We start from the raw sequence: 25,363 nt of genomic DNA on the forward strand, positions 1-25,363 counted from the left end.
TAAAGAAAACATCCTTTATTCATTAGCAACACAACATTAACATCAACACTAGTCTCCCTTTTTGTTCTGCTCATTAAAGTGCAATCAAAACAATTAAATAGAACATGTTAATAAATAAATAAAACAGGTTATTTACAAGCAAACAAAATTTACTGGTTTATCAATTATATATATATATATATATATAAAAAACCTGTGCAAACAGCTTATAAATCAATTACAAATTTAGTTCAAATGAATTGTTAACTTATGGCACATGACTGACACAAATCAAGCAGGTTGGCATGGCAACACGTTTGGCCAACTGGAAACTTTTTTTTTTAGAATTATTTTTAAATCTGAGTTTATTGATGTATTGATGGGTGCCTATTTACAGTATCTCCATGATCACAGCACAGATGAGATGAGACGTGCAGTCGTGATTCTTGTTCATATTCTACGAGACCGAGGTGATCCGGCGTGTTGGGTCCGTCAGGGGTGAGCAGAGGTGGTCCTGGGCTACAGGACGCACCGGCTGTGTGTACATTATGGCTTTAGGTCACGCTGCAGCGCTGCAGCGCTGAAGCACGGCCGGCCGCCTCAGAGGCCGCCACATTTTTACGCAGACGCAGATGGAGATGGAGAGGTCGGGGCCGAGAGTTCAGCTGGAAATAGCCAGAAACTCCTCCGTGGGCGTGTTGACCTGGATATGCACAGAACTCACACACACGACGCGGGGTTAGCACAATGAGCCAAAGTTAGATTTAACACCAGACGCCGCTGGTCATGCTAAAACTAAACACCGCACCACCTCCGCCGTGTCAGTCTGCTGCATCGTAGTGACGCATAAACACATACACAACCTCGCAGACGGGTGTTTTATGCAAAGTCTACCCAGTAAACACTTTGTTTTAACCATGTAATTCACAAACTCCATTTAGAAATCAGTGTTTAACGGAGAGCGTGAATCAAGTCCTGAGCGAAGATGCTACGTCAATTTCAGTGTCTGACGACAAAAACAAATCTGAACGAACCGGAAACCGGTTTCCAACAAACTCTCCGGAATGCTTCACCTTCCTTACGGTGGACTTAAACAGTATAAAACAAACTGGATCTGCTGACTTTGTGCTTTGACTTGTCACGGAGCTGAAAAAGCTGCCTGTTAGTACACATTTACATCAGTTGTGGGGCTGCGAGTTGTTCTCCATGTGGAGAACTCAGTTAGTCTTCAAACACAGGACAGAAAATAACACTGCTTCCAGATCCCGGACATCAAAGTCCATCTCACAGACTCCCGTACGACCGTTCAAAGCAGAATAAGAGGGAAGAGTCCACCTTTGACCCCGGTGTCATCAGGCATGGCGGTGTTGCTGAGGGCTCCTCTCTGACTTTACGAGGTGAGCTTGGAGTAGCTGGGCGGTGAGAAGCGTCTACGCAGGTACTTGAGGATGTAAAGCGGCAGGCAGCTCACCAGCGTGATGACGGTCACCTTCCACAGGAACGACACCGTGGCGATAAAGTACACGTCTGGGAAGAAGAGGAGTCAAAAGTCAGAGAAGAACTCAATTATATGTCAAAGATTCGATACAAAAGCATGGAAAAGTTATGGACGGCAAAGGTTTATTCCCAAAAATCCAAGCTGTGCACACGACTACTTTTATCCTAAAGCAAAACAAAGAGCTCTCAAACTAACCACAAACGCCACCTGGTGGCCAATCTGGATGTGTGAAAAGCCTGACAAGATCCTTGAAGGGAGTTCTGTTGATGAGCTACCCCAGACTCACTCCTCCAGGTCAGAACCGCCAGTCAAACACTGACAAATATACTAAATGACTTCCTTAACCCCTGAGTTTCACAGCATTGTGACTGGTTCATGAGGCCTTTGCTGCCGCTCTCATACTTTATGACTGATTCAGGGGGATTATGACGCAGCGCCTGGTGTCCGTGTCCAGGTGTCCTGGTGTCCGTGTCCAGGTGTCCTGGTGTCCGTGTCCAGGTGTCCGTGTCCTGGTGTCCACGTCTGTCCAGATCGATATCGTGATCATTTTGCTGGGGTTGAGGTTTTGCGTGCTGGAGTGAGAAAACCTCTGAGAGTCTGCAAACACCCTCAACAACTTGGACCGGCGACTTTAAAATCTATTCCAGTCCGGCTCGAAGACGGAGGGAACATCTGACCACACACCAGCCGTGAACTGCTGCCCAGGCTGAAAACAGAAACCCTGCATTCCACATAAAGCTGAGAATAAAAGCTCGAAATCTTTTTAAAGGCTGCACTTTTGTCTGTGTCACAGTTCTTCATAAAGCACAGACTAAAATTAGCTCTTTTTTTTTTGCAAGCTCAATTAGCAGCCAGCCAACATGGAGGTTGTGGACCAGCTCCTGACCAGGAATACACCCTTCTTTTCTGCTGTGAGAGCTCTTTAAGTTTCTGTTTATACCTAACGGAAACTACCAGGTTCATCAGCACTGTCTTTGGGGCTGGTGTGGTGACAAATGCACAAAAACATGGTGGTCCACAGGAAACTGACCTGAATGTTGGCATTTCCTCTTTTATATGATCAACAACTCGTCAGTTCTCTCACCTTGACCTTCCCAATGTCCAGCTCTGTAAACAAGTGCTGCTGAAGGCTAACGCACCGTTTTACGCTCATCAAGAGTCTGAAAGCATCAGCCAGGCGGCTAAACACGGCTTTGCAGCCACGCGTTTCACGTTGCTCACCTATGAACTCGTGCAGGAAGACGAGCGAGGCGACATAACAGGCCAAGCTGAGGAGCTCGCCCACGATCATGAGCCAGTGCCACGTCTGGATGGTCAGAGCCACCATCAGCAGCTCCGTCAGGATCAGCGAGGTGAAGGAGATGGCCACGATGTGGACGAACTCGGACTCGAAGAGCAGCAGCGCTCCGTACATGATGATGCTTCCTGTGGAGCGCAGCAAGAGCCCAGAGAGACGGGTCAGCTCAGGAGACACAGAACCGGTTCCACCTCTCAACCAAACCTCCACCACCTTCACCACATACTTGGATTCCCTCTAATATGACTGAGAGAATAACAAAAGAAGTGAATAAATGACTCCCCAGCCTCCTCAGAGGGGTTCTGTTACGCTTACATAAGAATTGGCTGATTTTTGGGGTATTTACATATGAATGACGGTGTGTTTCACATGAAATCACAATAAAGTCGAAGGCAACGTCGAACATTCTAGCAGGCACCTGCATGAAACAGCATATTTCTCATTCTTTCAGGGCTGAGAACATCTCCTGGAGCTAAATTTATGCCTTTTGAACTCCGAGGTAGAGCTGCTGTCCATGTGTGTGTGATGATGCTGCAGTGAGCAGATTACACCTGGGCTCTCTGGGACTCAGCAATAGTCTCCAACTCACAAGATACACCAATCAAATTTTCACTGTTTTTACAATTCCAGCTGTTTATGACATCCTTAGATTCGTATTTTAAAGATATTAACGATATCCAGGAATCCTGACTGCAGTCTGCTTCCAGTTGGGTTGCTTTTAATTAATTAAGAAGAGATATTTGGTCTTTGACTCTGAAAATTCTCTTCCTCACCTTGATAGATACTTATTAGCACCCATATGAGAAAAGTCTTGAAAGACAGCGGGCGGCCCTGTGGAGAGAACAGAGTAGATCATAAGCTGACAATCATCCTGCTAGTTGTGCGTTTGTGTTTTGGACATTTCTTAAACACCTTCAGGAGATCTTTGTACAGTTCTGGGTACAACATGGCAACTTCTGACTTCACATCTTTGTCCAACACCAGGGAGAAGACGGGAAACATGGTGTAGATGGTGGAGTATCTGAAACACAGACCTCCTGTCACGGAAAACGACTTCTGATACAAGATCTTTCACACCGTTTATTGTTGGACTCAGCAGTGATTACAGGAGTCACAACTTTCCCATTTTCCCCTTCTTGGATTTCAACAGTGCTTTAACACGGAGGAAATGCCAGAGAAGAGAAGCAGCCAAACGCTCTTGGCAAGCCGTCGTTAATCCGAGTTTTGTATCTCACCCAATAGTCAGGAATCCTTGGTAGAGCGGGACAGAGGCAAAATAGAAAACAGAGGAGAAGACGGCCTGTGGACACAGAGAGGGGACACATGTCAGGGAGACATCCCTGGTTCTGTAAAAGCAAAACCACTGGCACCACTCTGCAAACCAAACCTCCAAATCAGACATAAAAGGATGCGAAATCCTTTTTATTTGCTCCAAATCACTCTGACTTAGTAATCGGTGCACATAAAGAGGAAAACTCAGAATAAACCGTTTTCCATCACAGCGAAGCTGCCAAAGAAACACTAAAGTTGGGCAAACGTGGAGTTGTAGCCCTCCACCAGCCCGGGCGCAGCTGCAGCTGTGGTTCCTGTTTATGGGAGTCGTGCGTAGGAGGGCCTCCCTACGACCTGAAATCCACCAGGAATTGACTCACGGGCTGTCCCTCCACACCGGGGGCTGAGGTCGGACTGGGACAGCGTCTGGGATGTGTGGGCTGACCCAGAGAGAGACGGGTCAGACTGCTGAGTCATCGTACACCCCACCCATCCACAACCAGCCGAGGAAGCGCCTCACATTTCGCTCTAAGGTGTTGTGGGTAAACATACCCACAAGTCTAGCCCAGACCCTCAGACACAAGGGAAACTCTTTTGATTTGGCCCAAATTTTGTTGGTGAAACTGCAAAATGCTGACAGATGATTCCCACTTTTGTAATGTCATTACTGAAAATAAATAGCTTTGCTTGCAAAAAGAGCCACAAACATTATCTTGGTGTGTATTCAGCCCAATTTTACATTTCTGAGCAGGAGCAGCAGCACCGAGTCTCTTCTGAGACAAATTATAACATTTGTAAAAGAGAGAAAACTAAATATTTTAGTTAGAGAAACCTCCAATCCCTCTTTTTTTTTTTTTTAAAGTCCTATTTTATTTGGGCTTCCATATTTCCATAACATGGTTTCAAGAGCGCTGCTCTAGTTTTACAGAAAAACCTCGTCGTTTTCATTATTTTGAGTAATTGTAAAGAAGCAGTTGCTTTTAGTTTTACAGTCTCATATTGTGTACACATAATTTCAAGGCATCTTTCAGGGCAAAACAGCATTTTGTGGTGGCATTTTTTCAAATTGTTACCTTTGTTCTGCAAACAGAATTGGAAAAAGGTGTAATTTAAAGGTGGAATTGCAGCGTGACCGATAAACACGGAGCTAATGGCAGCGGTTGGTTTACCTGCATGGCGCTGATGCACAAGCTTCTGTGGATGACAAACTGGCTGAGGGCTGCGGAGCGTTTGTAGCTGTTTCGACCATGGACCATCAGCAAACGTCCCAAATGTTTGAACTGAGTCACCGAGAAGTCGGCTGCCAGCGCGGCCTGCTTTCCTTCCTGCCAAACACAAAAACACAGAAGGCAGTGAGGACACGACACAAGCTGAGCAACAACTCAAAGTTACCATCTCACACTCGTCCACATTTAAATAAAGCAACGGAAGATACAACGGGACTAAATAAAATACCTCGTAACCCATAAACCCGTCTATTAGATTAAAACCAATCATTTCATTTTGACCATTTGAAATATAAAAGCTGAACTGGAAAGAAAGGATTTTTCCAGGTAACATCTCAGCTCACAGCTTTCAAAGGCTAGTGTGCGATCCCATCATCAGAGACTTCACACAGATGTGAGCTGTTGAGAGACTCTCTTTACTCGAGCCCAAACGCATCCTGTCATCTTTGCTTCCTCTACATAAAACAATAGCTGCCCATGAAGAGGAATCATCTGTGTTCATGTCTCTGTACGTGAGAGGGATCTTAACAGGAAACGTTAAGAGAAAAACTGTGAGAGCGGCACGTCAGTGTGGCGATCGGATGGACAGAGTCTTACTCTTCCCTCCACTCCCACGCCACAGTCGGCTTCCTGGATCATGCTGACATCGTTTCCTCCGTCCCCTAAGAGAAAACAAAAGCCACGGAGATGTCAGGATTCGCATCAGGACAAACTGGTATTTCACCAGACGCGCCCTGAATGTGGCCTAATAACGCATCAGTATTTCAGCCAAAAAGGAAAAAGGTTAGTTTGGAATCTGCCAGACAAAGACAGGCAAAAGGAGTGGTGGACCTACCGAACATAGTCAAAACTAGAATAGGACCATAACAGAATCAGACCTCAGCAAAGTGATCTCCTCCCTGGGTAATCTGGTTGTTTGTCAAAGTTGACTTTAAATGATCATGTTTTATATCACCGTTCGAATGCTAATCAACCGAGATGTTCGTTGCAAATAAACAAACATTACAAGTACAAATACCACCCAAAAGATGAGGTGAAAAAAAGCACCCACCGACAGCACAGGTGAGTCTGCCTGTGCGCTCTTGCAACAGTCTGACAATCTGTGCTTTCTGAGTGGGGGTGCAGCGGCAACAGACCACAGCGGGACACTGACAGGCAAGCTCCATGAACTCGTACTCGTAATATTTGAGGCAAACCTGCAAGAAACCCGCCAGAATGGAAAGGTGATCAAGTGGAACGCGGCCCCATTAAACCAATCTTAACTGTAGATCTCAGTCAGAGCTGAAGTCACGGTTGAAGTTGGCCTGTGGGCTCAAGAGTAAACCCAACCACAGACACCACTTCCATTCAACACATATTCGATACGTATAGCACAGAGTGAGATGAGGTCACACACACACACACACACACACTTTTACAGTTTACCTCGAGCGAATCCCCTGATATCACCAGCGCACAGTCGTGTTTCCTCCTGAAAGCGTTGAGCTCCAGGTGAGCCTCCCCTCGGGTCGTCACCTGCAGAGAAGAAAACCACATTTTTGAAACGCACACGTCCCACGTGAAACACACACACATCTCGTGATGGCAGTCAGTCTGTATGGACATCCTGACTCTTATCTTCATCATGCAGCAGAGTTTGATGCTCAGATTCCACATTTAACCTCGTCTGACATCAACCTGTCAGGTCACCAGAGGATAAAATGAAATCCTTTCACTCAAATTATACTATCTTATCAAACGGAAGTTGCGCTCACTGATATTGTTTAGAATTTGATATAGTCTGGAGAACAAATGACCAAAAACATACAAAAACATTCAAAATAACAGGTGCGAAAAGCTCATATTGACAGGAATGCTAATAAAAGAGAAAAATACATCTGATGTTTTAAAAAAATAATCAGGAATTTCTTGTCCAATTCAAACATAAACCAGTTCTTTCGTACATTTTTAAGGTTTCATTTTCTTCACGAGCAGTTAAAATAACTTCTTTCTTTCAGCAAAAAAAGTTGATTCATTGTTACTTACCGGGAGTTTACGCGCGTTTAATCCAAGTTGATTTATCATAACTTAATGACAGTAAAACATAATAAAAAAATTAAGTTTTGCTTGACTGGATTAAAAAGAAAAGATAGCATGCATATTTTCCACTGCCAGCCTTTTTTCAGCATTCAGACCAGAACAAGAAGAACTGCGAGCTTGTGACTACAACAGATCTTTCTGTGTGTTCGGCCTCTCAAGTGACATTTTTAGCTCCATGATGTGAAACAGAAAAGTCATGGATGATGTCATGAGAATAACGTCCCCATATTACAAATGCTGGTAAAAACCAGACATCAAATGAACTAAATGAGCGAAATAGTGGAACTCTGACATGCTGTGTCATCCACCAACAATGTCAAGCCTGAGCTGGAACAAGCAGAAACCTTATGAATTAAAGTCGTGAAATCATTAACGATTCATTTCTCCCCCAAATGCAAAGAAATATTTTTTAACATTTTGCGACAGTTCAGATTATTTAGCATCAAATGCTAAATTCCATCCATTTTGTCACTTCTTCCTCCTCTCGGGGACACCTAATAATGCAGGTTGATTTATAAACTGATAATAAATATCGATATTTTACGGGACGCAGATCGAGCTTATGAATTCTTTAGGGATGCCAGAAAAATGTAGTGACGTTACCGACAATAGCGTCAGGTTCAAATATAGACTGAAAAATTCTTTAACGAGGCACCACTGGCGGGTCACGGCGTTAATCTGTCCACGGGAGCTACGCTCTGGACGGAGCATCTTTCAGCTGCTGACGATTCATACGTCAATCCAGATCAGACCATTGGTGACCACCAGGAAACTAATCCAGATGTATGTGCTGCAGGCCCAGTCAGCGCTCCCCGGCCCGCCGGGGCCCAGGTTTTCAAGCCGTGCCAGCCATTGTTATTCTCTTCCAGTAACCACATTGTACGCAAGTTTTAACCTTCCTATATGGCAGGCGCTCGCTCTGCTCTGGCACCGGTCCAGAGGGGAAGGCAGCAGTGAGCTATCAAAGTGAGGAGAGGGTCTGAAACCTGCAAAACAAATTAGGAAGTGAGCCCTGAGGACGTTCCCTCTGGGAGTGGTCCGGCGAGTTTGAGCAAAGGCCTGTTTGTTCTCTTTGACAGCAGCTTGGATTCTTTCACTGGTGGGAGGTGATTTATTCAGCTGGACCCTGCCTCACGCTGCGCCTCTACTCTGGGGCCTGCAGGACCACTTGCTTTTGGGCACTGCTCACCCAAAGGATGGATAAATGCCCCCACAGGCCGACAGACTCAGGAAACAGTGAACGGAAAGGAACCCTGTAGTCCTAAAATCTACTATTAGCCACTTTGTCATCTTGTAAGAGGAAGAGAGGTCGCTGCCCTGCACTTACCGGTCTGAAGATGTGGATGTCATGGTTACGGGTGATCAGATGAGCGTTCTTAGCTGTGCACGTGGCCGTTTCCAACTTGTCTCCTGTCAACATCCAAACCTACAGAGACAGCAAACCCTCACGTGATGTGAAAACTGGAATTCCCTTAATTCAGTGATGAAATTCTCCTCAAACATCAAGATGCATGAAAACATATGTATAATTTTCTAAGGTGGAGACATAAAATATCAAGTAATAATGCAGTAACACACATCCCCAGACATCAAAATTCTATCAAATGAATGCTGTGAAATAAAATATTTTATTTTATTAAAGTCCTCATGATCCCATAAGGAAAGACTGGTAGAAATTGGAACTAAGGATTTTACTAATGTATTCTATATTGAACTGGGCTTTCTCTGAGTAGCACAATAAACCTAAAAAATAATATAATTACAATACTTCATTTCTATTAAAATGGAAACTACCAACAATTTTAAATGTGCAGATCAACACCTACAAGCAGAGCTTCCTCAGCAGTGTTAGTAACAAGCTGAATTTGCTTTATGACTGTACTTATGGGACCGTCTGCTGCCCACACCTTAATGCCTGCATTACGGAGGATCTCCAGAGTCGGCCTGACATCAGTCTGGAGCTGGTCTTCCACCCCGGTGAGACACAGAAGCTCCATCTCCATCTCCAGACTCTCAATCACTGAGGCCACCTTTAGAGAGCGATCATGGACACTCAACTTGGCCTGGATGTAACGGGCCTGGAAAACATAAGAGATTAAGATGAACAAAGATAAACCCTGATCGTAATGTCTCATCATTTGCTGGAACTGGAACGTTCACCCAGAGAGTAGCCAACATGCAGCAACTACACCTTCACAAAATAAAAAGCATTTAAGCTCTCTTAAGTGAGTTTAAACATCAATTGTCAGATATTTGCTTTGAAGAACCCCTTCAGCAATGACATTTGAGAAAGATGGAACGACTCGCAGCTCTGGGGCAATCTGCAAGCGAGATAAAGCAAAAACAATCTGGCGTGACTCACACAGGAACACAAACTCTTGTTCTGACTCACTTAGTGACTCAAAGCTGCCCACCAGCTCTGCTCACACAATTCTACACTTCAGCAATGACCCCCGGGATTAACACTGCAGGGGAGACGCCCCGCCCAGCTCAAACAAAGAGTCAGGACACTGTGTGTGTGTGGATGTGTGTGTGTACAGTATGTGCACGTGGGTGTAGAAGAGCAGTGCAGCTCCTAATTACTTCACTCTGACATTTAGGAATAGTGACCATATAGAAGTTTCTGCATTTGGGTCAGTGGGAGTTTCTGCAGCTGCCAAAAGTACATTTTTAACCCAACCTCCATGAAATTATTTGAGCTTTTTCTACTTTTTCTGGCCAGACAGATTGTTTAAACTAGGATCTCAAGAGATAGTTACCTCAAAATCCTGATACTGCTCTTCTGTCAGGGATTTCTTGGACACTACAAGGACCCTCAGACCCTCTCTTGCCATGTTTCCACACTAGAAAAAAGAAGTAAGCTCAACAGCGTTAAGTTGTTTAGTAGGACGCTGCTAAATTAAATCATAAAATATTAGTCTTCAAAACATGGCTTGGCTTTTAAACGAGGAGGAAACCCACCTCCTCTTCCAACCAGTCGTTATATTGGACGATACCTGCCATCACCACATCGGCACCTTTCATGTAGAAAGTGATTTCTCCTGTGGATTCATCCTAGAAAAGAAAGATCAATTTTACTCTGCTTGAAAGATAAATCAGGTCTGAAAATAACTGATTCAACTTGTGTTGTCTGTGTATGACTCACGAGCAAGGCAGCCTAACGTTGCTGCCATATGAGCTGCATGTTGTGCACGTGACCTTTATGTGATTTATTTATTTTTAGTTGCCTAGAAATGCTTAAATAATTTGGTATGCACGAGGGGCTCCAGAAAAGCGTTTGAAAATATTATCAAAAGGAAGTCAAGTTAAAAAATCCCAGGCTTCCTGAGACCCAGAGCAGCCAACATAAATAGTTAGTCATCAGAGTTAGTCAGAGGTTATAATAAGGGGGTGTTTTTCTCAGATAAAATGCTTTAATATCAATGTTTTTTCAGTTTTCTTTGTTGACTCCAGTGTCAAATCCCAATCGCTTGCCTAGCAACAGCCCTGCCGATGGAAACTCATTTTCCAAACCAGGAACTTATTTCTATTACATTTTTTGCAAACCCACCCTTAAAAAAAACTTTAAATTGAACACAGAACCGGTAAGAATCCCACTTGTGGCCCTCACCCGCACTATGATGCCCATCCTCTTGCTCTCATAGGTGAAGGGGAATATCTGCAGGATGGTGAAGTTCAGTATCTGGCCAGTAGGGGTCCGTAGTTGCATGGAGGACTGGTCTCTGCCCACCAGCGTCAGCCCGACACTCTCGGTCCACTGCACCAGCGACACCTACCGGCAGCACACGGAAATACTTTAATGGGTGCTGAGGAAGTCAGTCAATCTATAAGACGTTAAGGGAAATATAATTGCTATCATTTTTTTATATATAAAAAAAGAAATGGTTTATTATTCTCATGGTAAAGCCATTAAAGTGCCACTAATGGTCCACTTAAGTTTCGGTACAATGTCAAAGAGAACAGTACCCTTCTGATAGCATCTTCAGTGCTATTGATTGATAAACTGTGGCAATGTCCATTTCTGAACTGAAAATACTTCTGCTAAATAGTTTCTGAAGGACACAACAAATGACATCCATTAATCACTGTTAACGTATGTGTATGTGAAGGAGAGGAAGAAGGGAGACGACGCAGCACAATAACTTCCAGACCAGAAGCCACATCACAATCCCAGTTCATCATCCATCCTATGGCAGGCTTAATAGCAGAGCAGCCAAATGGACACAGATGAGCCCAATCCTCTCCAAATCTTTCACTTTGGCAGTGCCGGTGTTGTGGTTCCCAAATTCTTGACCGTGTGATCGAACAATGGCTGGTGGACGAGAACTTTGACGTTACAAAAAGAGTGACGAGCCTCGTGTTTGGGATCGAGGTTGGGAAATGTTCAAACTGTGGGCAGTCACAGCCTGGAAACAGTTGCCTGTGTTGGCCCCAACAGCAACATTGTGCAACAGCAGAGTCTGAACTGGGTGCAGAAAGTGAATGACCACAGAATGGATTTGGTTGGCCTGACTCAAAAAGCAATCACAGATCTTAACAGCAGGTTTTGCTGAAATGCAAACTGAACCACATCAGCTCGCCTGCTTTCAGCTGTTTATTCTTAGCACTATATATCATTTTATCCAGAATAAGTCTCGGGCAGTAAAGCGATGACTGGAGCAGCGCCAGTCTCATCAGGCACTTTTAGAAATGAAAGTGTCAAAAGTGAATCATTTTTATTCAAGAAAAAAGGTGCATTTGAGCGCGATAATAAATGTAAATGTCTTCTGGTAAAACCACGCAGTCATCCCTCAGTGCTGTGTCCACAGTGCAAGAGCCAAAACCAGAGCTATTTTAAGACTTCCTGAAAGTTGCAGAAAAGCCAACTGTGTTTTCTTCCAGATTGTATCAAACTCAGACGCGAACGAAGCACCTTTCGGAATTCAGTGAAGCTCAAGCATTTTCTGTTTCCTCCCAACAGTATAAAACACAGATAGCATCATGACAGATGTTCTGGCCTTCATCAAAACGCGATATTATAGAGGAAACTCTGGAGAGGCCAAGCCCAATGGGCCGAGGAGCACATTGAGGAAATCCGCACAGGAAATGGACACAGTCGAAATGCAGGCCTCTTCCTGAAGTTCAGAGAATTAATGATGATCAAGGACATAAATGCGCACTTCCATTTGGTTTATGACGGTTCTAAGATAACACTGCAGAGATGCTTATTATGGTCTGGCCAGATAAAAAAGAAATCACCGGCCTGTTCTGCTGTCAGGCATTCAACACTGGTCCTTGAAAAATCAGGGGCAGGTCTCCAAGCCCAGCTAAGGATGCATAATGTCAACAGACGTAATGATATAGTCATTTACGTAACCTGGAAATCTGCAGCTTTTTGAGTGCATCCTGACAAGATAACCAAAAGAATAGTGCAAGAAATGTTTCACTGTGCTAATATCACAGCTTTTGCTATGAACTCTTTTTTTTAACACTGAGATAAGAACTGTTGTTTGAATATTTGCGGTCCCTTTGAGCCGAGTACCTCATCTGGGCTGGATGCCTGGTAGACTCTGCACGTGTCTTCATAATGCTGCTCGGCTTCTGCCTGGTCCGTCACGCCGTTTGACTCGTACACTGGCGTCACGTTGTGCACCAGGGCGATGGCCTTCACGGCCTCATGAACTCTGCTGCTGATGGTCTTGCGGACCTTGGTGGCTGCTGGAGTTCTGGAGGCGGGAAGGTCGTGGCTGGGCTGAAAACAAGTAGGCAACACATCACCAAAAGCCTGAGAAATAAACAAAGATTACCAAGCGGACGTAAAAATAATAATAATAATCTGGCTGCTTTAACTGCCCTGGTTTTAATCATTGATGCGATAGTGGCCTGTAAACATAACCAGATGTGGAAGTAAATATGATCACTTTGCTTTTTCATTGTGGCCCTGCTATTTTTAGACGCTTGTGCATTCCAGGGGTTAATGGCAGCGTCATTAAAGAAGTCCGTCAGGGCTTCGCTTGTGGGCTAATCCTGTTTCCTGCTTCACTGGCCTCCGATGCCAGGGGGGACAAAGAATGTCATCTGAGGTCAGGAAGCATTTGACCAAACAATCATCACAAACTGATGTGTTTCTGTCAACAACGACGGTTTTTACCCAAAGTTTTCCCTTTCCGTAATTCACTGAAGGACTGCTGTATTTTTAGACACTTCCTGACGCGGCTCTGGGTGTGTTACCTGTGTGTAAGCACTGAAAACATGGCTCTGCACTTCATCCATTGAGTCCATCCCGTATGCCACGGTGCCGAGATGGAGCCGCCTGAACACCATTTCATTTTGAGTCAGAGTCCCTGAAGACGGAGGGGGGGAAAAAGCACAAAACTGCTAAAATCTTTATAAATAGTTGCCAATAACGAACTCTTTACAGAGTGTTTTACACACCCTCTCCATAGTTAGATGTACTCAAGCATTTTCACACCCCAAGGCCCCGCAGACCTCAGTGGGAGGTCTGAAGACTATAAATCTTTGTACGACTCCTCAGTCCTGAGTGCACTACTGAGGTGGTGTGTTCTAAAGGTGTGTGAGGCTATAAAGGGCCTTTAGTTGGCCATTTCCTTACCTGTTTTGTCCGTCAACAGGTAAGAGATGCGCCCAAGCTGTTCAGGGATGGTGCTCGTTCTCACTAGCGTTCCAGGAATCTTGGAGTCTTTCTTAATCATCCAACTGAAAACTATCTTTCCCATGTCCAGGTTGACACGCAAGCTACATAAAATAAAGAGAATAAGAGTCATTTTAAAACCTTACCTTCAAACAAAGTGTTCAAAATAGGCAAATGAATGAATTAGGAACATTTGAAATCATACCTAATGGGCACAATTTGAGAGAAGAGCAGCAGGAAGCGGAAAATCTGCAGGTACCAACGGCCAGCAAAGTGCTGCAGGCCCACCATGACCAGAGACACCACCACCAGGGCCCCGAACAGGATCTTAGTCAAACAGTTGACTTCCAAGTCAAACAAACCCACCTAACATGAGCAACAAGAACAGACATGATTAGACTATCATTTCTGTAAACAGAAATGGTTACATTACTGAGGTTAAACAAACTATTTGGGCTGTAACATGTTGTTTCTCATTCCAAGCTTCTATTGAGGCGTGAAGAACACTTTAAATACACAGAAAGTTTGCAGATCCTTTCTCTTTCTGTTAAGCTGCTTCCCTGTTCTAAAATAAACAAGCATCCAATATTCTCTGATCAACCTACAATTAATACTCCAGAATGACAAAAAGAAAACCACATTTTAAAAATAGGTGCAAATGTTGAGAAAAGATGAGAAGATTGATGGTGACCTTTTTGACCTTTGGAGGAAGTCAGGCACTCAAGTATGGTGGTGGGACCTGATAGAGGGACTGAGGTTTTGACTGGAGGCCCTAAATGTCTCCAAAGGAGCCTCAACCAAGTGCTGACAAAAGGCTCTGAATAGGCACAATAATGCCATCATTTACAAAAATGTTGTTCTCTGTAGGGTGTTGAGTGTAGACCGATGAGAGAATGTTTTTGGGTTATTTTTAGCAAGTTATTTATCATATACATGAAAGAACTTGGCACAAAAGCAACTGCAAAACTGCCATAAACCCAAACGGTTGACTGTGTTTTTGAACGTGTTGAAAATTGATATTCTGACAGATTTTAAAGTTTGAAAGTCAGGATTTCCATTATCACTGACATTGAACAGCAACCGCTCAAACTGTTGTTTGTTGTTGAGTAAATGAAGGTGCAGAAGCAGGATGAAGAGTACTGGTGAGGCGGCTCGGAGCAACAATGGCAGCGGTTCAGCAGTAAAGGTACGGAACAGGTTACGGTTTGTCTGTAAATAAAAGCAGCAGTTCCTCAAGAAAAAAATAAGGCGCCCGCATCCTATTTTCCAACTGCTGAGGAGATCGAGAAAGTTTGGCCTGAGGTAAGAATTGAACTCCCCCCCGAAGCAAACAAACATCTCATTCACATCTTGATTGTGATCTACAGGTGAATCAGGAAACTTTTCCAGCTCTGAAAGTATCATTAGAGAGTTTAAGTTAGGTTCTGCTGGGCGCAGCACACATGTTCTCGCCAGAGCTATCGTTCATGTCCAACAGTGTTTTATTAACAGTGTTGGAGGGCCAACAGAAGGACTGGAACAACACTGCAATAACATAATACTGGGACATCCATTCATTCAGTTCATTCATTCATTCAGTTCATTTATTTACATTTTTATAGTTTTATATTTATATTTATATTCTATTTTTAATTTATTCTATTTTATTTCTTATTTTATTCTATTTTTATTATCTTTAATTGGTTTTTATGGTGTGTAATGGTGGTGGGTAATTTTGTACAGTGCTGTACGTTTCTTTGGGGAGATGCTAATTTCCCTAATGGACACCCCCTAAAGGGATCAATAAAGTACTCTGATTCTGATGCTGATTAGTGTGGTCTGATCCAGAACAGCTACAGCAGAAACTGGTGCAGCCCTTCAAAAGACACAATCAATAAAGCCTCGAAATAAATGATCAAATGTTTGTTTGGGTTTTTTCTTGAGGGGGTGGCGGGCTCCGTCTCACATTACTGTACCTTGTGCTTTGGGTTGGAGGTGTTCATGACGCTGCGCAGCTCCCTGCCTGTGTAAATCACAACCCCCACCACCGTGCCTGAAGAGACAGAGCAGGAAAAAACGCCTCAGGCTCGTATAAAAGAGCACAACATGAAAACATGGTGTTTCAAGAAGCTTCGTATTCTAAAGCTCTTTATAGGACTAGATTTAAACGACAAATGTGGGTACTGTAATTTCCGAGCTATAAGCCTTTTTTCCTACACTTTAAACACTGCGGCTTATTCTACGGTGCGGCTTATTTATGTTTTTTTCGTGGCGCACTATCACAACTATTGTGAATCAGTCCTTTTTAATGACCCTCATCAACATGGAAAATACTAGAAGAAAAGAAAAAAATGATGCTGCTTTTAAGTTAAAAGCGGTCACTCTGGCGAAGGAAATCGAGCTGGCGCACGTAATCTTGGCATTACGGTAATCAATGGCGAGAAGGTGGAGACGCCAGCATGAAGAACTGATCCAAAGCAAAAAGACGACAAAAGCTTTTAGACGTAAACATCGCAGGTGGCCCGAGCTTGAAAACGTTCTGGAAGACTGGGTCAACGAGCTTGAGAAGGTTCTGGAAGACTGGGTGAACACACAGAGAGCAGGCGGCCGCGGTGTTTCCGCTGTACAAATCAGACTGACGGCAAAAGCAATCGCCACCACGATGAAAACAGAAGATTTTAGAGGTGGGCCATCGGGGGGTTTTAGATTGTTCATTGTTGGAGTAAAAAAGCATAAACAACGTAATTTGTGTGGAGCTAATAGAAACGTATATTTCAAGGTAGCTGCATTACAGACACTGTTAGAAAAAAAAAAGAATTATACAATATATTTGTTTATGTTGCTAAGCGGATTAAATTAAGTGAAAAGTTAAAAAATCCTGATATGATAAAAATTGGATTTAAGGTCTCTGTTTAAACATACAAGTGCAAAGAGTGGCTGTTGTTTCTTACCTGTCTGTTTGTCACTCGTCAGTGACTCGTCTCTTACGGTAATAAAATCATATAACGGTACTGAATGTTTTCATTCTAATTTTTCATATTGCTACGTGGGATACCTGCGGCTTAAAATCCGGTGTGGCTGGTATAAGTACAAAATTGATTTTCTTTCTAAAATTAGATTATGCGGCTTTTAATCAGGTGCGCTCTGTAGTCCAGAAATTACGGTAAACCACACTTATTTCAAAGTGCTTAGAGGTGAATGCATGACACTGAAGTTCATGTATGGTTGGTGTGGAGGCACATCATTTCCCATTAATGTTAACTGCCCCTGGGCTAAATGTCTAACAGTGCATGGGGCTGGTTAAACAGGCGATGGGATCTCTTAACAGTCTTGATGAAACGCAACGCCCGACTGCAGCTCTGTGCCCTAAGAGCAAAGGCCGGTCCTTGTAAATTCCTACATGTTAGCTCTCCACAAGTGTGCCAACATTGACATATTTACCAGAGGCAACAACGGTGCTGGCCCACAGAGTGTTCTCGATGCTCAGGCTTTCATTAACTGGAGGGTCCCCATCTTCCTGAAAACAGGTGATACCACAAACGCACACAATAATCAGAGAAGAACAAAACCAGGTTAATTTTGGGGAAATGAAGGTTTTGTCAATAGAGTACTGTTCCAATAATCCCAAAATCCTTGAACAAACAAGGAAAACCCACCGTTTAACCGCCTGATATTTTTAACTATGAACACTGCTGCTCCAAATAATGAACATGTACGTGCATTTTCATTCATTGGTACGACTTCTGAGGGCAGATTCGACATTATATCAGCAACAACTTAAAGAGCTTTTTATACTGACAACGGCTGAGCAAGATAAAATGGTCCCATCAATTAGCACAGCACCAAGTTGGAGAGTGAGCTCAATTTTGTAAGGACAGCATCATAATAAAGGAGCTAACTTTAGCAGTTAGCCAAAGCTGGCTCCAGCCTCATCATGCCGGAGATGAGGATGAGGAGAAAAGCTCAGATATCTGGGGAAGAGCAGAGGAGTGCTGGGACAGGAGCAGAAGTGGCCCTGGAGCAGAGCAGCACATGCGGAAGATTCTGTCCTGACCAACAAATAATTGCTATTCTCAACAGAATATGAGGGTGTGTTAAAGACACGCGTCTTGGTTCTATATGGGCTGTGGGACTTCCATGGCTCTGTGGGGCATGAACGAGGTCAGGTGCACATAACTGTGACACTCACCCTTGTGAAAGTTCCAATAAAGTTATGAATGTCAATGTTTGGCTCCTCTGCATACACGTAGGATCTGATTTGTAGAAGGTCCTGCGAAACATGAAAAACATACTTTTTCATGACAGTGACTGCGTGTTGATGAATGTTAAAAAGTAAACAAGAACAAACAAACATGCTCAATTAGCATCAAGTAGCTATCACAGATAAGGCATCATTATTTGGACACCACATTAGCTTGTGTTGTCATTTACAGTTTTCCTGGCAGCACTGTTTGCTCATAGTTTTGCATTTTCCACTGAGCAGTTACTCCAGGCTACAGGCATTTCCAAACTGCTATGGCATATTCTAAAATAAATATTTTCAGAGTTGTTCGCCAAATATGGCAGTTGTGCTACTGCGATTGCTTCTGAGTCCTGAGGGTTTGCTTTTATCTCTTCATCTCCGATTACAACCTCAAAGTTGCGCAACAGCGGGCCTTGACTAAATCAGATGCCAATATTAACATTGCACTGCAAAACAAAATAGTCTTACTTATCACTAAACCCTAATTTGGGGAAAAAAACAGCTAAAAACAAATGCTTCCTTGTCAGTGGCGATTTGTCGTTACTCCAGTCTGATGCAGTAATGATGCTTCTCTCAGCCCAAACACTGCACGTGATGTTCCACAGAGACTCATATAAAAATATTGTTGAATATGGGACTCACAGCAGCAGTTGGGAGTCTCTGCGTGCAGGCCACTGGGAGGCGTAATTTCCAGTCTGTCTCTCCATCCAACTGGTCAGTGCGGACGAAACAGGAGCCTGGGAAAGAGAGGAAATGAGCTGCCGCTGAAGGAAACACAGACACCCCTAGATGGCAACAGCAGTTTAGCCTCGTAGAAAAGGGGGATACGACAATAATCTCAATGATAAATCCTGGTAATGGCTGCAAGTTCATTTATTTTAGGAAGTTCCTGAAACCACTGATGGCTGATCTGCCTGAATAAATCACCCAGCAAATGGTCACAATTTTGAAGCAGCAAGGGGGGGGGGGGGACTCTGCAGAGTTGGAATATTCACAACCCCCTCCCTGTTATGGCTGCATGCATCATCCTGTTCCTGTCTTGGTTTAGGTTCTTTATAATTGACCTAATGGCCTCCACATGGAGGAGAGATAACCAACCACCATGTTCAGCCAAGAAAAGTGGCTGTTTTTCAGTTTCTCCTGACAGGAAGACACAATGACCACATGCAACAGGCTTCTCTCAGTCAACTTTGGCTTTCTCCAGGGGTGAAAATGAAACATGTGTTGATTGTGTCTGTCTGCTTTGAATAAGTGCAAATAAACAATGATGCAGATTGCTCAGGTTGTGTTATCACTGCCAAATCTCTCCCTTTTACATATTTGATTATTCAGATGTGGTATCAAGTCTCATGGCTCCTGTTCCCTTTGCATTTCCAAGTCCTTCAATCCTCCTTCTTCACTAATTTCCTCAAACACAAAGTTAAAGGCCACATCAGCCTTTAGAGTGTGTGAGACATTTAGTACTGGAGCTTATTACAAATCAGACATTGTAGGACTTCCTGTAGTGGCTCAGGGCTAATCCCTCCACCTCAGAGCCTTTTTAAACAAGCCATTTCCCTGGTTAGCCAACCAGCATGTTGTGGAGATCTGGATGAATGACCAGCAGATGTTTACCATTTCTTTCAGAGGTCCTTAAAAAGATCATGTCAGCAGGAACACGTTGGTTCTACAAAGAAAAGCAGAAAGAAAAACATGCATTACTTCCTGCTCCTGCACTCCTCCTCCTCTGCTCTTTAACTGCTGAAAAGTAAGTTAGCTTTTCATGTGTCATATTACTAACAGTTAGTCAGTCAAAAGCCCTCCAGCAACTCATCCTGTCCTGGCTTAAACAGGACCCTGACCAGCTTTTACCCTCCATCCTCTCCAACTCAAAATTTAAAACAACATTTTTCTGCATTTCTTTCTGCCTCTGTCACATCAGTGGAGACCATGTGTGACCTTTCCTTCATCTGCCCTGAAATGAGCTGGAAACCGAAGACAGGACTCACTTCTCAGATTGCATGTAAGAGCTCAGAGGATCCAGTGAGTCCACAACAAGATTAACAGAGAAACGCGCTTGGGAAGGACAAGGCTGAAGGCAAAGATAACCGAATTTGCATTAAGGATTTCATTAAAGACTTTTTAGGTTTCGTGCACATCAGGTATGACAGGCTGAGTCTCAGCATTGATCCCAAGATTACAAAATCTTTACTAACGTCTTTCTCCCCAGCAGAGTAAAAGAGGCTGACAGCTTCCCGCTTTATTCTCGGGCACATAAGTGGCACATTTAAAGTGCTTGAAAGCCAACTGGCTCACACGTGTGGATAGGACAATCTTTAACAAACCTTTTCCACAATGATGAGATCTCCCACTTGAATACTGCTGCTTTTAACCTTCGCTGTGCCTGGAAAGCAGAAACACACCATTGGAAGAAATTTAAAGGCATCAAACCTAGAAATCCCCCCCAAACTCTTCCATGGCAGTGAGCTGTTGTCCTGCCTGCTTAGATAGTCAAAGCACTGGGTTTTGGTTTTGGGGCGGGGGGGGGACAGATTGGAAAGAATGCTGCTGGGGGAGCTGAGCCTTTTCACTCATTTCATTTGGAATGAACGGGCAAAATTGTTTGGAAGAGATCACTGACCTCTGACCTCTGCCGTGACCTCTAGGCTTTGCATATGTAAGACATTAAAGCACATTAATATTGCTGCGCGTTAGGATTCAAGGGATTCCACATCATCGCTGTGGACCAATGACACAAGGACATTTTATAGACAGTTTTAATGGAGGAAGATTATTCAGAAGAGAATGTCGCTGTAATGTTGAACTTAATCTAAAAGACGCACGTAAAGAATTTTCTGCCAATATCCGACATACATTTGTTTCAAAACACCAATAATCCATACGCTGACTGACAGAAAAATGAATTTGATTTAATAATTCATTGATCTCTCAAAGTTCCACCTTTCCAGATGCTGGTTAAAGATAAACGTGCTTTTTCTCCATCTCCCACAGAGACAACAAACAAAACTATGTGTCCCACTGGATCTGCCGTCATAAAGCTCCTATAACGCCAAAGATGAACGTGGGTGCGGCCATGGCGGGGGCGACCCGTCGTTGTGTTTATGGTTGGGATAAGCTGCCACATCAAAGGGCCAAAGTGATGGAAACCACAAGAGGTCTCCTGCTCTTTATTACTGCCAGCACTTTATTCCAAAGCCCTCTTATGTACTGGTTTACATTTCTGCTTTGAATTACCCACCATTTCCCCCAACACTAATAAGTTTTAATAGGAGCCACCTCCTACAGTTAATAGATGCTGCTTCTGGGAAGTAAGCAGCTGGGATCCCATATCAGCAAGGAACATTTGAATTTTAAATTTTAGATGTTTGTTCTTATTCTCAGGTTATTTGTTAAAAACCATTTGGGATTTTCTAAAGACAAATGCTTCCCCAGGAGTGTAAAAATCTTCTTTTTGGCTTTTGGTGACTCAGTTCAGATTTAAAACACGACCCTGATCTGATCTGATCTGATCTGATCTGATCTGATCTGATCTGATCTGATCTGATCTGATCTGATCTGATCTGGTTCAAGACACTTAAGGTTTTAAATGTTTACCTCTTGTTGAAAGTTTGCTGTAAATCTGAGAGTTCACTTCTTTGTCTCGGACGTAGCATCTTATTTCCTCAACTGCTTCTCTTATGATGGTAATGATCAGAACAAAGCCCTACGGAGGGAAAATGAAACTCTGCATCAAGAAACAGGGACGCCCCCCAACAGCAACGATTAGCCGTGACAGCGACCCACGGAGGGACGGCAAAAGCACGGTGGACGGACACATACCAAAGGCACCCAGTAGGTGTAGAGGGCTCCTAAACGCAGCTCCTTGATGAACTGAGAACAGGCCAGAAGCAAGAAGTACAAATTGTAGAAGTACTTGAACTGGTTAAACAGCACCTGAGAACACAGAACAAAGAGCAGCTTCATGAAGGCCATCATGGGTAATATTAGATTGATTTATTCATATTTATGTGTATTTCTTTACTTTTTATTTAAATGGGGGGGGTTTACACGCAGCTACAAGACACCCGACAGGGCAACAAAGAGCTCAGTTTATTAACCCTTTTGTTGTCCTCGGGTCAAAATAACCCGCCACTGCATTAAAAACCCCCAAAAAATCCCCTAAACGATATTTTTTTAAAGACCGTCCGGCTGCATCAGCTGTGATCGGCACGGTTCACCTGAACACGTCATCCGGAGGACTTCCACCCTTCACATTCTGCCCCCCTCCTTTGCCACATGGAGAGCAAACAACGCCAAAGCTCGTGACTGCAGTATGTTTTACAGCGTCTTGATATGACGGCAAGTCAATTTAAAAAAAATAAAAATCTCCATTTGCATTGCAAAGGGCCTTTGCTCTTTTCTTCTGCTCCTCAAACAAATGTGAGCTACTTTCAATGTCAGACTTCATATACAAAAAAAGATCTTAAGAAAACTAAATGTCTGGAAAACAAATGTATATGTAAATATCAGAAAAACACAACCTGGATTCTGTCTATGTAGGCCTAAATGTCTTCTGCTATAAGGCCAAACATGGCTGAAACTTTGGCAGAGAAGATTCTGTGGTCAGACCAAAGGAAAAGGAGGCCACGGTAACCGGGCTGGTTCGAGGCGCTCACGGACACTGTTCAACATGTGGAACAAAAATGGAGGCGCGTCACATCATTTTGGCTGAACCGAAATGTTGGGTTGGCTGTTGCACGCTGCTGGGTGAACGACAAGTAATGAGAGAATCGAAATGATTGTCAGGAAGCCACCAAAGTTCATGATGACAGTTCTGGACTGACATCTAAGACTGAGACGGAGGGTTGATCCAGACCCAAGGCCGTCTATCACCCACGCCACCTGCCAAGCTTCATCTATACACCTTGTTTATGTTCTAGTTCTCATATTGTCTTTAGATTTCCTCTTTTAGAGTCAAATACTAGTGAAATTTAGTCTGACATTTTGGTAAAAGACCCTTAAAAAATAGTGTGTATGTTTTCAGAGCTTTCATGTCACTACTTGTGCCTCAGGTGTCCTCTGAAAGGTGCCCTGTGCTGCTGGGCTCTTATATATTACATAAAAACCATCCAAACAGTGGTGAGTGTAATACTGTGAACTTGATGTCAGTGGGTCAACCTGCATGAGTAATGGGTGGCTGGTTCTGAGGAGCCGGAGGAAGGGGAAAAGGTGGTCGGGTGACCTTTGGCTAATACTGACCGCAGGCAGGAAGGTGAAGAAGTTATACTTCTGATTGTTGATGACATTCCTGGGGTACTTCTGCTCCCTTTTTTCTGGGTGGCCAAGCCACACAGTTCTGGGACGGAAGTCACCCATTCCACAGCATCCTGACCACGGGCAGCACCTGAGAGAGGGAACCAGACATTTCAAGTCAACTGTTTAAGGAGGAACTGCCACTGCGACAATGGCGACGCAGAAATTCAAGGGGTGTCGGGAATTCTGGTAAATAAATGTCTTCCTTGTCTCACAAAGGTGTTAAAATTCATCTCACACCTACAAGTTAATGTGTGGCTCACTGCAGCTACAACACGGCCAAGCATGACTGTGGACACCGGACGGGTTGTATCCTACAGAAAATGGACCGAGTCAGCTCTGGCTAACAACAATATTCCATGTGGTAATAAAGGAAGTGGTAATTGTCCCCCAAGACAATTATGGGATTTGTCAGGCAGAATATAGTATTTACTGTTACTATTGAACAGCTGGAGCTGATGCTGTGTTTAGGAGCATCGCATCAAACATGCATTTCTGTTATTCAGCCTTCTGGCAACGGCAAACACCTTGGAAACAATGACAGTAGTCGGGGAAGTGGCCACAATATTCACAGTGGACTTGATCGTATGATAATCACCTTTAAAGTGAGCTTGATCTGACATATTTATAAGGCTAACGTGCAGGAGAAGCTAAAGAGGCTAGCGCCACAATGAGGCAGACCGTCCGCTCTTTGTACGCCCTGGTCATTGGTAAGGGGGCCCTTTTCAAAACAAATAACCGATTATATGATTTACACCTAAATGCGTGTGTTATTTATATTACTCTGCGCCAGTCATCGGCGCAAATATTGACATGAGCGTCAATTGCACTTGCTGCACCAGCAGCCCGGAACCAGGATCCTGCTGCTAGCTGGAGCTAACGGTAGCTCCCACAACATCCACGCCGACTGACCACGTACATTTAAATGAACGCGTTTCTATGACTGAGCTGTAGTTTTTCCACACCCAACTGCTGTTTGTTTTGTTTTTCTGGGGAAAAACCCCCCAGACGCGCCGCTCGGTTAGTTTCTGCAACAATGTCGACGCCCATTTAACGGCTAGGCTGTCATCACCAAGCCCAGAGCGAAATACGTTAAGAAATGCTTCCACAATTCTGCTGGTGGACGTGCTGTTTAACGACCTTACCCATTTCTGTGTTTACTGTCGTGTCTTTTGGGGCGTCTCACGGGTTGCAGCGGGATATTATCGGTCATTCCTGCAGCTCCTGGTGGCGGCTGAGAGGCTGTAGGCTGTCCGCTGGGCTGAAGCGGATTTGGGGCGGAGGCTGGCTGGCTGTGCAACAGTCACCGGCACTGCTGTGTCCGTGAACGCAACACCGAGCAGCGCTCTGCCTCACACATCTAATTAACGTCAAAGAATTTAATGAATAAAACATCCCATTTCAAACAGGAGCCTTTGTCATTTATGGACAAAGTCATTTTGACAAATTTAATGGAAATGGTATATTTTAATAACTCAATATTTTCTGTTTATTTTAAATAGTGTCCCAAAATAATTTGATTTTTATTCAAATTGTTATTAAAGCCCCTCGGTAGCTCAAAAATAAGATTATTAACATAGTAATAATAAGCAAATGTCAAACAATCTTAATTGTCTAGCGTACATATAGCAGTTAAGTCAACTTAGTGAAAAAACCAAGCCTAAATACAACTTACTGACATTAATTTATCAAAATACTGAGGCTCAAAGTGAATTAATGTATAATTTATTAGATAATGCAGAGCCTCTGGTTCAGAATGTACCTAAAGACAATTGTTAAAGGTATGTTAACATGTAACAGAGCATTGTTGAACAAGACACACTAAAAACTTGTTTTTAGTCATTTCAGCTTTTAGGCTGCAGAAGAA

General features: G+C 43.6%; 1 protein-coding gene across 1 annotated transcript; it reads right to left on the reverse strand.

Annotated features, from left to right (window-relative positions):
* Positions 1–24,800, reverse strand: LOC130530519 (probable phospholipid-transporting ATPase IIA). Its single transcript, XM_057041760.1, has 28 exons — positions 24,642–24,800; positions 23,443–23,587; positions 22,024–22,137; positions 21,799–21,907; positions 20,529–20,587; positions 19,819–19,870; positions 18,847–18,941; positions 18,151–18,231; positions 17,403–17,478; positions 15,938–16,014; positions 14,188–14,348; positions 13,944–14,086; positions 13,562–13,674; positions 12,873–13,082; positions 10,962–11,123; positions 10,313–10,405; positions 10,111–10,194; positions 9,259–9,429; positions 8,679–8,777; positions 6,698–6,787; positions 6,324–6,468; positions 5,870–5,934; positions 5,216–5,371; positions 4,010–4,074; positions 3,687–3,795; positions 3,548–3,605; positions 2,699–2,902; positions 1–1,506 (listed from the first exon to the last, which is right to left on the reverse strand). The coding sequence occupies exons 1-28, from the start codon at positions 24,707–24,709 to the stop codon at positions 1,370–1,372; spliced, it is 3,141 nt and encodes a 1,046-aa protein (XP_056897740.1). The 5' UTR covers positions 24,710–24,800; the 3' UTR covers positions 1–1,369.
* Between the last annotated feature and the right edge of the window lie 563 nt (positions 24,801–25,363).

This window comes from Takifugu flavidus, chromosome 8, assembly GCF_003711565.1.
Source record: "Takifugu flavidus isolate HTHZ2018 chromosome 8, ASM371156v2, whole genome shotgun sequence".
Lineage (NCBI taxonomy): Eukaryota > Metazoa > Chordata > Actinopteri > Tetraodontiformes > Tetraodontidae > Takifugu > Takifugu flavidus.